This window comes from Vipera ursinii (assembly GCF_947247035.1).
Source record: "Vipera ursinii genome assembly, chromosome: 16".
NCBI classification, from domain to species: domain Eukaryota; kingdom Metazoa; phylum Chordata; class Lepidosauria; order Squamata; family Viperidae; genus Vipera; species Vipera ursinii.
This window is the reverse complement of record NC_139529.1, coordinates 900,196-913,948: the sequence shown is the minus strand read 5'-3', so window position 1 is coordinate 913,948 and position 13,753 is coordinate 900,196. Positions and strand designations below refer to the sequence as shown.

At 48.1% G+C, this 13,753-nt stretch overlaps 1 protein-coding gene across 1 annotated transcript in view; it reads right to left on the bottom strand.

Moving 5' to 3' along the window:
• ADAMTSL2 (ADAMTS like 2) overlaps positions 1-13,753 on the bottom strand; it is a 111,474-nt gene continuing 97,721 nt past the window's right edge. The window contains exons 13-19 of the mRNA XM_083375290.1: positions 9,704-9,830; positions 6,400-6,613; positions 4,254-4,409; positions 3,056-3,226; positions 2,804-2,980; positions 1,186-1,330; positions 1-385 (exon numbers count right to left, since the gene is read on the bottom strand). Coding sequence (XP_083231416.1) covers positions 267-385; positions 1,186-1,330; positions 2,804-2,980; positions 3,056-3,226; positions 4,254-4,409; positions 6,400-6,613; positions 9,704-9,830 — 1,109 coding nt within the window. The 3' untranslated portion in view covers positions 1-266. The remainder of the gene's footprint in view (positions 386-1,185; positions 1,331-2,803; positions 2,981-3,055; positions 3,227-4,253; positions 4,410-6,399; positions 6,614-9,703; positions 9,831-13,753) is intronic.

Sequence of the window (13,753 nt, the reverse complement as noted above, 5' to 3'; positions counted from 1 at the left end):
CCCTCCCTCAGCCATTCTGATGCAGAGGAGGCCAGGGCAAGGAACAGCGGGGAGGACAAAAATCACTGGCGGGAGAGGAGTTGCGTATAGGTAGATCAAGAACTTGCTAAACGAATCAAAGGAAAATCCAGAATTCTGCAGGCGATGTTAGCGGTCCAACGCATCGCAGCTGGAGGAAAATGAGAAGCGAGGACCACAAGGTGATGCCTAATGGTGCTAAGCTCCAGTTGCTCCTCTGGCATGGGACCCCCACGCCGTTACTCCCCCTAGGAACGAGGCACTCGGCAGGATCGGCAGCAGGCTTTGCTGTAATACCAGTGGCCACAGAGGTTCACCTTAATCGCCAGAGCACAGTTGGTCCCCACCTGGTCCTGGCAACTGTCATCTGTGGGAGGACCACAAGATCAGGGAGGTCATCTGAGGCAAGAGGGAGAGCCGTGTTGGGCCCCAGTCCTGCCCCAGAGCCAGCCTCCACCCTGTCTGCCCAAGTGCAGCCGCATCAATGATGCCTCAGCAAGGGATGTGGGGTGCCCCCCCTTCCGACTCTCAGTCACCCACACAGAATCAACACCACATTGCTTGAGGGGTGGGATGGGGCAAAGAACTGGGGCTTTCCTGAACCTCTGATTTGCACCAACACTGACAAAATGGTGCAAACAAAATATTTCCGCTAAATAACATTCCTTGAGGGGAAGGTGCATTTTCTTCCTGGACAAGAAAAGCTCTTAGGCGACCCTCTTACTGAAGTTGCCCAAACAATTCCAAGTTCCACAGAGGACCTGGATGTTCCCGCTTCCTCCAGTTGAGGTTGGCCTTAGTCTGGTTTTGCTCCTGGCTGAGTCTACCTCCCTTCAGTTGCTCTCTCCTCAGGGAGAAAGGAAGGTGCCCTCCCTCCCCCTCGGGTGGCCTGGCACGGGCCCCTCAGAGACCCCTCTCCACCACAAGTTTCCAGGAAGTCCTTCTGGGGGGGGGCAGCCAGACTTCTGGATCCTCTTTTGGAAAGGAGAGACTCATCAGACAGTTCACATGGAAGGTTGTGGTGCAGTCAGATCAGCATGAGGACCAGGAAAGACAGAAATAGGGCTCCCCAGCACTGGGGCTCTAACATCACCGGGCATGGCTCTCTCATGGCATTTAAGCGCTCTCTTCCCCCCCCCCCCCCGTCTGCCAGGCATCCCAGCTAACCTGGTGGTTCCGTTGGGCATGGATGGAGGTCACAGGTCTGCTTTGCAACTGGTTTCAGGAGTGGGTCACACCCACGAACAAGATCCTCCCCTTGGTAACACTTGACATCCCGCATCCTCAGGCCAATTCCACAGGTTTTTGTGCACTGGGAGGTGGGAACAAAAGTTCTTTTGGCAATTTAAGCCAACCAGAACAATTCAAAAGGAGTTCCAGCCCTTCAGAAAAGCTGGCAGACCAAGGAAAGAGGAGGAGGAGGAGGAGGAGGAGGAGGAGGAGGAGGAGGAGGAGGAGGAGGAGGAGGAGGAGGAGGAAACTAGTAGATTTGCAGCAGTTTAAAATATGCTGCAGGTGAGCCAACAACCCGTCTCCTGAGTTCTTGGTTGCAGTCAATATTTTCCTATTTTCGTACTACGGGTTCTGCCATACTCCTGAAGGGGAGATGCTGCGGGCTGTCTCTCTGGGGTTTTTTTGTTTCACTACAATGTATCTCTCCTGCTGCTTCTGCATACTTACTCTGAACCATCTCTCCCTTGATGTTACCTTGGGGAGGGGGGGAGAAAGGAATGTGCCTCCGGATAAGCCATCTGGCTTATCTCCCATTTTGGAAGGGAAGGTGCGAAGATCCAACAACATCGCTGCGAGCCTGGGAAAGACCTGTGTTATCACCTCCTTTCCCAGAACGGGCTTAACACCTGAGGACTGGCTCATTAAAACTGACCGGATGAACTATTGGGGTGGGGTTTGCTTGGGACTCTTTTAGCCTATTTATCTGAGCGGGAAACCCTCAGACCCTGTCTATCATGCCTGCTATCAGCTTCTCCTAATAAAAGTTCCTTTTGGAAGAAACTGCTTCCACGAGTCTTGCTTTCTTAGGGTAGGTTTTGAAGTGGGCCCTGACAGCAAGGCCTGCCCTGCTTTCACAGGAGCATTTGCAGCAGAGGAGACTCCGGGGGAGAGGGATGTGCCGAGGGCATCTCTGCTGTCAAGAAACCTCCCTGCCTCTGGGCAGCCTGGCAAGAGCTGCAGGAGCTCCTGCTGGTGACCAAGTGAGCCACTGCAGCCGCTGGGCTAATGTGAGCCTCTCACAGTCTGGAGCATTAGGCATAAAACCAGCTGTGCTTTCCTGGAAACGCCAGAGACATGAGATCCTTGAGGTGGGAGTGGACATCAAGTTCTGGGCAGGGAACTGCCCGGGGGTTCATTAGTCTTGAAACATGAGGGGCATTAATTGGGGCGGCCAGTTGCAAACTTTCCTGTTCTTACATTCCCATGGCTATTAAAAAGCCCCCCCCCTTTAGCTCTGCCCTGCACAGGGCAGGCCAGCAGGACCCTGTAGAGGCATTCTGAACAAGCATGGTTTGCTGGGGTGGGGGGGGGGAAGGACTGGAATCCAGTGGCTGGTTCGCCACCCTTTCCTATTTTGGCTTTGTATTCCACAAACTGAGTCACCACAGGCCAGGTTGATCTTTTTGGGCAATGGCCACCCCTCCCCGGTTGCTGAGGGCATTCTTATCTCCCATTCAACCCGTTATAGGTCCTATATGCCCCAGGGGTATTTTCACAATCCTCTGGAGGAGGGGGCTAGTGTTGCCGGAACCAGAAGCCCCCAGGCCCTCACCTCAGACCAAGGGGTGGTGTACCACTTGAAGCAGGGGCGCTCAAAGCAGGTGGCCTCCTCGGCCTCCTTCTTGGCGGTGTCACATGCAGCAGGCGGGCGGGTTTTGATCTTCCCAGCGACAATCTCCAGGCAAAGGACCGCCCGCTTCTTCACCCCTCGGCCACAGGTGGCGTTGCACTGCTGGAAGAAGGAAGGATCCAGACCTGGCCTGGGCGGCCAAAACCCCACGAACCCTCCCCAGGGATCCCTTACCCGTTCCCAGTCCTGGGCCAGCCAGCCGGCAGGGCAGTTCTTCTCCCCACAGGGGTGAATGGCAAGCGGCTTGGCTTCAGGGTTGCACTGGGACTCTGGCACCACACGCCCATCGCTGCTCTTGCAGTAGACCTGCCGGATCATTCGGCCTGGCCCACAACCCCCACTGCACTGTAAGGGAGAGAGAAGGGCAGAGGAAACCTAGGCACGTGTCTTGCGAGGGCAGCCAGCTGGCAGCCACTACCAGCTCTGCCCTGGCAGTTAGACAAAAGGAACAACTCAAGGCCCTTTTGGCCACTGAACAAGGTGACTTTACAGTTTTGTAAGTTCCCCCAAGCTTTCCCTCTGTGTGTGCATGTGTGTGCCTGCGTAGAACAAAAAAGATAAGAAAAAAGCTATTCAGAGAAACTTGGATACACAGGATACCAGTCCCCAACCTTTCTGACACCAGGGACTGGTTTTGGAAGAAAAACTGTCTTCCATGGAGGTGTGTGTGTGTGTGTGGTTTCGCATGGAACCTAAATCCTGTGCATGTGCAGTTGAAGCTTCACCCACTTGCCTGCTGCTTGCGCGGCACAGTTCCCAACAGGCCATGGACCAGTATTGCTCTGCAGCCCAGGAGTTGGGGACCTCTGAGCTAAGAGAAGCGCTACCCAGGTAGCTACATGCAGCACATTGAAATAGCAGGGCTGGCTCATACAATCTTAGTGCTGCAAGGGACACTTGAGGCCATCCAGTCCACCCCTCGGGGCAGGAATCCAGACAGGCATCCTCAGGAGCATCTGCTTCATCACAGGACAGCTGCCCCCATCTCCCCCATTTACTGACTTCTTGGCTTCACTGCCAAACTCCTGGCCTGCTGGGAATCTGCTTTCCTGGGGGAAGGAATGCCAATGTTTCAAAAGGGATGCTATAAAAAATGCTAGAAGATCAGGATGTTTGAAGCCCTCGGAGTTATTTTGATGCATGGAGACTGCCTGGCCCCAGACCCAAAATTCCAATGATTTTGTTTTGTGGAAGAAGGAAGGAAGCACTTTGGGTTGCAAACAGGACACTAATTAACCAGCCCCTGCTCTGATCCATAAGGCAGGCCCATTCCACATGTTGTGAGCCACACCAGCCTCCCCCTCGCAGCTCCTGCAAATATCCCAGGTCTGTCTCCTGGTCAGCAAGTTCCTTTTCTGCTCAAAAGATTTACCGGCCCCCAATCAGAGACTGTCCACTGCCGGTCACAGGGCGGTCCTGTGCAGTTCTTATCAGCTGCTGGCTTGGTTCTGGTGTCACACAGCCTCTCTTCTTCAGAGCAGCGGATGTCTCGGCTCACCACACTCCTCTCGCCACACTTGGCTGTGCACTGGAGGGGGAAGGGTAGGGAGAGTCAGGTGGATGGCAGGCTTGACCTCTGCCCCTGAGAAGAAGCGTAAAAAAGCAGCAAGTCCCCCAGCAACTGAACCCCAGGATTGACCTGAAGGCCCAGTTCACCTCCAAGGGGGCCTTTCACTTTGGGGCTCCTGGCAAGCTGAAGAACAGGAATCAGGCTTTTTCTGGGAACCTTCTTAATACTTATTCAATAAATCCTTTCTGCTTTTTCATCTGCCTATTGCTTCTTGGCTCCTGGATGGCCATTGGTAATAGCAGAGAAGCCAGGAGTTAATTCCAGTGGGAATGGGTGCCACTGCCTGGGAGAGACATTTGGCATGTTTAGGAAGTGGGTGAAGAGGTTTTAACGTCTCCAGCAGCAGAAAGGGAAGTGAACATAAAACTGAGGAAATGATTTGGAATGAAACCTAAGCAAAGAGGTGGTGGGCACACGGAGGTCAACCGTGTCCAGCAGCATCCACAGTCCCCTTGGCACAGCACAGGTAAGTCTGAGCAGCCACAGTCTGCCGGCCCCTTGGCACAGCACAGGTAAGTCTGAGCAGCCACAGTCTGCCGGCCCCTTGGCACAGCGCAGGTAAGTCTGAGCGTGGAGGCAGAGGCAGGGGGGGAAAGCAGGTGATCCGGACATGCTGTGCAGCCGCCTGGCTCATGGGAGGCTCACACGGCAGCATCAGCAGCAGGCAGAGGCACGTGGGCGGGGGAGGCAGGCAATCCTGATACGCCACGTGGCTGCCTGCTCCAATGCAGCCAAGGTCAAGTTGAGAGACAGTGGGATGGAGTGGGTGGTGCATCGGGATCGCTTGCCTCCTCACTGCTAACATCGGATGTTCTTGCTTTGACAACAGATGGAAATACAGCCATTTTCTCTATTGCTTTTAGAATTAGTTGCTGCTGGGAGGGGGAATAGGGATGAGAGTCCAGCTAGTCATGACAATAATAACTTAATTGTGGGAACCCAAGAACATTGGGCCCAAAGCTGATAGTGTTTCACGGGCTGGAGAGCTGGGGAGAAAGCCCGCGATTCAAGCTAATTGGGGAATGTGATTTATGACTGTTTATTGGAGGAGGGCACTTTGTTACTTTGTATTCAGGGGAGGGGAATTTAGTTTTTGGTTTCAACTATGTAGTGCCAAAACTTTGTTTCTCAAATTGAGATTCTTTAAGGTAAACAATGCCTCAAAGTTCTTTTGAAGAGTTTCATCTATTGGAACCATGACACCTGCTGCCGGTGCCAATGTGTGAGTCTCCCACGAGCCAGGCAGCCACACGGCATGTCCAGATAGCTTACCTCCCCCCGTGCCTCTGCCCCTGTCTGCTGCCAGTGCTGCTGAGCGAGCCACCCATGAACCTCCTGTGAGCCAAGTGGCTGTGCAGTGCATCTGGATTGCCTGCCTCCCCCCTGCCTCTGCCTCCATGCTTGGACATATCTGCGCTGCACAAGCTTTGGCACTTGCCAGACACCATTGGCCCCCGTGAACTCTCCACCTCCTGTGGTGGACTTATGCTGGGCTTATTTTGGGGGTAGGGCTTATATTAGGAGCACACCAAAAAAATCAGACTGGGGTTTATTTTGGGGGAATCATGGTAGATAGCCTCTGTTCCTGAGAGGGGGAAGTGCCTTGACCATTCCTTCCACAAAAGACAGGAGAGAAGGCTGAAGGCAAAAGCCAAAGGGATCTGCTGGTTAGTGTTAGCCCTATCTGGAGTAAATCTAGGACCCTTTAGGAACTCCTCAACTCAGGAGGGCCCACTTAGAGCTGTCCTGTCAGCCATGGCCAACACACCTGAGCAAAAGGTTGTGTGGCCACCTGTATTCAAAACCACTTGCAGAACAGCTGCTGGAAAAAGCTCCTGGACATGGGCTGCTGCTCCTACCAACTCCCCCACAACGCTTGCCCCTCCAGCTGGGCAGTCCACAGGGCTTGCTGGGATCAAAGCCCAGAGACTCCTCAGCCAGAATTTACCTCAGACCACTCAGACATTTCCCACTGTGGCCCGCAGGCTGGGTTCTTGCAGACTTTCTGCTCTTCTGGCCGAGTGATGTTGGCCGATTCGCACAGGTTGCTGTAAACAGAGCTGTCCAGGCCTGGTGAGAGCATCTTCCAGCAGCGGACAATGCGGAACTGGTGACCTTCTCCACAGGTCCTGGAACACTCACTCCAGCTGCTGGTCTCCCACCTGTCCAAAGCAAGGTGGCGTTTCAGGATGAGGAACAGCGAGGGAGGGCAGCTCTCCAGGGATGACCAGGACTGTGATCAGGTTTGGTTTTGCTATTCTTCATCTCTCAAAAGCGACGGCAGTACCTTGGCCCATTTAAGTGAGGTTGGCTCAAAATGACATTGAAATCAAAAAGTGTTATTAAAAAATACTCAGGACCTCCAGCTTTAGAGCATGTTGGCAGCTTCTGTTGCAAAGTGCACAGATTTGGTATCAGTTCAAAGCTGCCTTTGGACCAGACTCCCAATTGCAGGCAATGCCCTGGCTCATCTCTCCGTCCTCTCAGAGGCAACCCAGTACAGGCTGCCTCTGTGGTCTCTCACTGGGTCCCCAGTGTCATCTTTTACTGGGGACAGGGTCTCTTTCAGTGGCAGGCCCAGACTAAACAGCTTCCTGGCAGCCTGGCTCCTCTGGAATGGGTGACCCTAAAGAGTAAGAGGTTACTGGATTTGGATAGCATGCCTGTCTGTGGTATGATAAAGCTACAACACACGCAGATTTCGAGAATCATTTTGTAAGATATGCCATTTATAGAGTTTGGAATAAATGCAAAGGGTTTTTTCCTTTGGGTGTTGCCGAAGAAGCCTTTTTTAGAAAGGAGATGTCAGTGAGCCACAATTGGTGGATTTATAATGAAATAAGGTAAATCCATTTTCAAATCAAAAGAAGACTTGGAGGTAGAAGGTCATACAGTCACTGGTTTACCTATCCACAATTGAAAGAAAGGTTTATTCTGGATAAACAAATTATGGTTTTGAAGATGCTAAAAATGAATTGAAATGAATATCTTATAGCTAAAGTTAAAAAAATGCTGTTATAGTTAAATGTCTATGGAGATTCTATAGTTTAACTTAAAAAGCAAACATGTTAAACATATGATTCAATAGGCAAGAAAATTTGGTTATAATATAATGTTAGAGCAATGTGAAAATATGTGAACTAAAGGACTGAAATTCACACTGAATTATTACCTTAAATAGAATTTTCATAAAATGATGTATGAGTGGTATTTAATGCCAGGTAGATTATCGAAGAAGTATAATGTTTCTTGCAAATGGAAGTGTGGTGGATATGTGACAAGGCAAAGAAATATTGGGAACAGATTCATGTTTAAATTAGAATATTTTAAAAATAGATTCATAATGGAAACTTTTATTTCAGAACTATTAGATAAAAAAGGAACTTTCTTGCTATACATGTTGGCAGCTGCAAGAATTCTATATGTGCAGAAATGGAAAGAAGTCTTAATCCCCACAATGGATTGAAAAGATGATGGAACTGGTGGAGATGACGCAGTTGACTGCACCAATGAGAGACCAAGAATATAAACAGTTTTGTGGTTGCTTGGAAACCACTTTGGACTTTCTGCGTGAAACAGAAAAAAAGTGAAAGTTTGACGACTTGATAGATTACTGTTATAGAGATGGTTAATAGTTACTATTTGGTATAATTAAAAATTGATAACTATAACTTTATTATCTATCTTACTGCATAGGAAAAGGTCAGAAGTCATGGGGTTTTTTTTGTAAAAGACTTGCGTTTTTCAAAAGTTAAAGAGGTTGTAGGATGACAGATGTTGGATATTGATTTACCGAGAAAGAATGCCAAAACATTACTAAAGTTCTTGTCTCCACTATTTTATACGCTTCGTACAGCAGAGTATTCCAGGTTTTTCACCCTATCTCACGGGTCGGCACCTGCAGTTCTGGAGCTGCATGCGGCTCTTTCAGCCTTCTCCTGCGGTTCCCAGTTTTCCTCCACCATTTGCAGAGACAGAGACAGAGGCATTTGTGCTTCCCTTCTCTTTCTCTCTCTCTCTCTCTCTCTCTCTCTCTCTCTCTCTCTCTCTCTGTGTGTGTGTGTGTGTGTGTGTGTGTGTGTGTGTGTGTAAAAGAGAGTGGCCTCAGGCTGTTCTCCAAGAAGCTGACAGGCTTCTTGGGCGGGGCTCCTGCCTTTGCTGTGTCTCCACAGGAAGCAGGAAGCAGCAGAAAGCAGGGCAGGAGAGCCAGCCCAATAAGAATGTTTGTCAGCTTGTCCGAGAACAGTATGAAGCCAGCTTGCCAGGTGAGCAGAAGATTGGAGAAGGGAGGGGGGAGAGAAAGAGGGAGAGAGAGAGAGAACGCATGCACAGCAGCCTCTATTTCTTTTTAATTAACCTCTTCAATCAAGCTCCCCCCCTCGCGTGCATGCACACGCGCGAGTTTTGCGGCTTCCTCTGGGAAATGGGTCCAAGTGGCTCTTTGAGTGTTTAAGGTTGCTGACCGCTGCCCTAGCTTTGCCTCCAACTTTATTGGAATGGCAGTTATTCTCTTTGCAGAGTTTTCATTCCTAGCCTTTGCAAACAGCTAAATTGCGGATGATCTGGGCTAGCTTACTAATTTTATTATACATTATCCTTTCAGTAAAGTCTATATGTCAGTTCTCTTGCCCATTTTAACAGTAAAGCTATTTGCCAAAGTCTGCTTTGAAGCCTAGGAGCAAATTTTAAACCTCGGCATTTTTATATTTAATTTAATTTAATAATTTAATTAATTTAATTTATTTTTTTTAATTTGTTGCATTCATCCATGGGATGGATTACATAAAATTGTATAAAATGTATTAGTTACTATTACAAAAAGATATAATTTGGGAGTTGGGATGGCATTTTTATTTTTCTAATTACCTTTGCTTTGCAGTCACGGACTGTAATAAACTCTCCCTCCCTCCTTTTCATGGTGGTGCTGTGTCTGTCCAGCACTGGAACCTCCCCTGAGACTGTCGAGGGAGAGCCTCTTGCTTTCATGCAGGAAAGTCAGTCTTACCCACCAACCAGGTTGTGTCCCTGAGACCTGCCTCTATTGCCAAGAGGGCCCTATAAAAAGCTTCTGCCCTGATCCACCGTTCCTGCCAGTGGCCCATCTCTAGATTCTCACTAGGGTGGCAGGCAGGAAACCTGGCATTCCAGCAGTCCCCTTTCTGTTCACTGGACGGGATGGGCACTATGGCAATATTCCAAGCGCAGAAGGAGCGCTCTGGGCTTTGGTTCTCCAAGCAGTGGAGAAGACAAACCTGGGCTGGCATTCTCTTCCTGCACAGAACTCGTGGATGGGCTCTGGCCGCGTGGCTGCATCACAGAAAGGCTCCTCCACCTCGGTACCATCGTAGCGTATGCACATGGCATATGTGGACATCACTCCTGCATTCAGAAAGACCAAAGCAATCAGTCTTTCACTGCCACGGCTGTTTGCCTGCACAGATGTTATCTGGAAGTCCCCCCCTCCCATCACTGCACCCTCTGAACCGCAGCATCAATAAAAGTCAAGGCACCTTCTGTCTCCTTTTATCACCTGGCATGAACACTTGGCCCCTCTAATCAAAGCAGTGGTGGAATCAGAGCTCATTCACCAAGACAAGATGGTGGGAAAGAGAGCATTAGTTTGTTCACACTGGGGGTGGGGGAATCTTATATTGTTTTTCAAGAGGGCTAGTGGTTAAGGCATCAAGCTATGTTCTGGAACTGTAAATTAAAATGCTTTGTAGACCCAATTTCAGATAGTATAAACTCAACAAAAATGATTTTAAAACAAATATTTATTTTCAAGGAATTCTAAGCAAGACTTACGTTTGCAGTAGATATGTCTGGTCATAGCGAGATATTCATGCCCATAAAAAAGGAGTAATTTCTCCATCTCAGCTAAGCATTGTTATGGATGCTAATAGATGCATGCACGATGGTTGATTAAAACAAAAGGCTTTTAAAACCTGGCACATAGCCAGGATGTTCTGCAATAAACTTTGAAGCTCCTCCCACTGACTAGATAAGATATAGGACTAATTAACAACTAGACTACATTTCCCAGAAGCCATCTCTTAAAGAAACAGTATTTAACCCTTTGAATGCTAAATGTTCTTACATACAGTTCTATTAAGGATACAGCATTAACCCTTTAAATGCTAAATACTCTAACACAGTTCTTACTTCCTAAGGTAACTATATAATGGACCAGATGGCTATACACTGGTCCAGCACAAGCTACAAACTGGGAGACCCACCTTGGGCCAGCCTCTCTCAGCCCCAGGAAGAAGCAGGCACTGACAAAGCACCCCTGAAAACTATGCCAAAAACCCAGCAGGACCAGTCTAGGCCATTGCCAAGGGTGCAAAAGTGACTTTCTTCACAATCTTCCTGGAGCATAGAAGACATAGGAAAGATCTGGAAAAATTTAGGGGCATGGGATGTGCAACTTGGAAACGTTTTTTCTTTTAATATCAGTTATAGGATTTTTTTTTGCAAGACCACCTTTTTTGATACTTTTGGCAACTTTATCCAAGAAAATAAGAGGAAGGTAAAATTGCATCTATATTTTATAGCAAAAACTCCAACAATCCTTAATAAATTTTATTATTACATTCAATTCACTCCCCCACCTTTAAAAAGATAAGTTGATTAAGAGTAAATAATAGTATCGATCAGTTCTGACTCCCTTTTCCTTAAAGAGAACCTTTTCAACAAATGACCCAGGAATTAATTCATTAAAAACAAGCATGTTAAAAATGACCAGAATAGACTTAATAGCTTATTGTTGTTAGCATATGGTTGATTATGATTGCTTTTACTTTTATACCTTGTATTTAGCTCTGGGAAGTCGGGGATGGGGAGGGGGAAAGGGGAGGGTGGAGGGTTAGGGAGGGCTAGGAAGGGTTGGGTAGAGGGTGGGGGGGAGATAAAAGATAAAATGTACTGAAAAACTTTTCAATAAAAAAATGACCAGAATAATGAGTACATATCCTGTCCAACACTTATGGTGTTTGTCTATATTTGCGTTCTGAAAATCCCATGTTAAAGGGACAGGTGTAAAACTCTGAGGATTGCCTACACGCCCACCTCTGTGGGGTTCTAATGGCCACCAGGAACTTTATTCTCCTGTCTTTGGGTATGCCTTGCCCTTTCCCCTGAGCTGAAGACTCATTCTTAATAAAGCAGAAGAGTTGGGGTACTGGGACTTGAGTGAGGCATCGCTAACAAATCTCTTGAAGACCTCCAACAACTCTCCAACCCTTTAAGATTAGATTACAATAACCTTTATAGTCATTTTTTTTACTGTGAGCACACTGGGACATGTTAAAAATGTAATTCTGTTGCCTGCTGTCAAAAGAAAGTATATATCTACCCACACACATACATAACACATAAGCACATAATATCACAAGGATGATACTATATGGAACAAAACTGACTGAATCTAGATGTTCTGCTTCGGATACCACGAAGCCCCCTCCTCCCGGAAGGTAACGAGGAGAACAGGCCATGAAGAGGATGTGTAGCATCCCAAACAATCCTGTGGACCCTGCTCAAACATCGCTTATATGTTTATATGTCCTGGATTTCAGCTGTTCCAGGCCAACTGCTTGGCTTCTAGGAAATTAGAAATTCATTCTTGCAAGCACCTGACCCACACTGTGTCCACACAATGGAAACTATAAAACTCTAAGCAATACCCTCAATACCCCTGCTCTGCTCCCGTTAGCTTATGGCTTGCTGGAGGACCTTTTCTGGCCACTGGGCCATGAATGTTCTATCTGCATTCTCATGTCCATCACTGCTGAAACCAAGCCACCACTTAATGCCTCAGCATCCCTAATTGTTGGACTCTGGTTGCTTCATCAGCTCCTGGGGCCTGTCAGAGCCTTGTACTTCTGTTAACCCATCTCGTGATGGTTTAGATGAGAGAAGACAATGTCAGGAACTAACACACAGCTGGCATAGAAATTTCTCTAGGAATGGATAATACAAACAACCAATGTGATGGGCCCAGAAGGCAAAATTTAGAAGTCCTGAGATGAAAGGCACACATCTACAGTATAACCAGCCATATCAATGACCTAACCTTAAAAGAGACAGGTCCTTGCTTCCGTGGCTGAATCCTCACAAAACATTTAATGTGGCAAAGACATTTTTGTCTTTGTACAATGTAAAGACCTATAAACGAACTAAGAGGGCAAATGAATATATTACCAAAAGTTTCAGGTGAGACTGGAGTGACAGATTGCTCACACCCTCCTCATTTTTGCATATTTTAGACACTTTAGACATTTCCACCTTTATTACTTTATAAATATTTATTACTTTATAAAAGAGCCTTGGTGGAGCAGTGGGCTAATGCCTCCTTAAGTAACACCAGCTGCCTGCAATTAGTGCAGGTTCGCATCCCACCAGGCTCAAGGTTGACTCAGCCTTCCATCCTTCCGAGGTAGGTAAAATGAGGACCCAGATTGTTGGGGGCAATTAAGCTGACTTTGTAATAATGCCACTTGGGGTGTGTGTGAAAGCCCTAATAAGCAGGCATATACATAGAATGAAGGCTACTGCTAAGCTTGTAAGCCGCCCTGAGTCTTCGGAGAACGGCGGGATATAAATGGAATTAAAATTAAAAAAAAAATAACTCGAGGAGAACATGCCTAATGCTCCTATTTTCCTCATAACAACGACACAGTGAGGTAGGCTGAATGGAAAGAGAGTGATTGGCCCAAAGTCCCCCAGCCAGTTTTCCATGCCTAGGGTGAGAATACAACTCACTGACTCCTAGTTACTAGGCCAGCATCTTCACCACTAGGCCAGTTTGCTTCCAGGTCTAATTTACAGTGTGGCATTGGTACCAGGTTGTCTGAGGGACTGCCTCTCCCCAATTACAGCTGTACCCCACATCAGGCCTGGTAGAGGAGGCCTGCTGCAGGTCCCATCTGCCAGAGAATTCATGCTCTCTGGGGTTCCCGGGGGGGGGAGCCTTCTTTGTCAGAGTCTTGTCCTGCCAAAGTGTTCCCTCTCAACATTCCCCCTCAAGTCTCTCACGGCCTGTCTATGTTATCCCACTGGGAGTGGTGACTGACTTGGGGATGGTACTCATCTCTGATTCTCGCTGCCCAAGAGACATTTCAGTTCGTTCCATCTTTAACTATGGGGGGTGAGGAGTTACCCCCCGTAGATAGGGCTCGCAACTTGAGTGTCCTCCTTGACTCACAGCTCCGTTTGGAAGACCATGTAGGAGCTGTGGCCAGGGGGGCTTTTGCCCAGATTCGCCTGGTGCACCAGTTGCGGCCCTATCTGTACAGTCACTCATG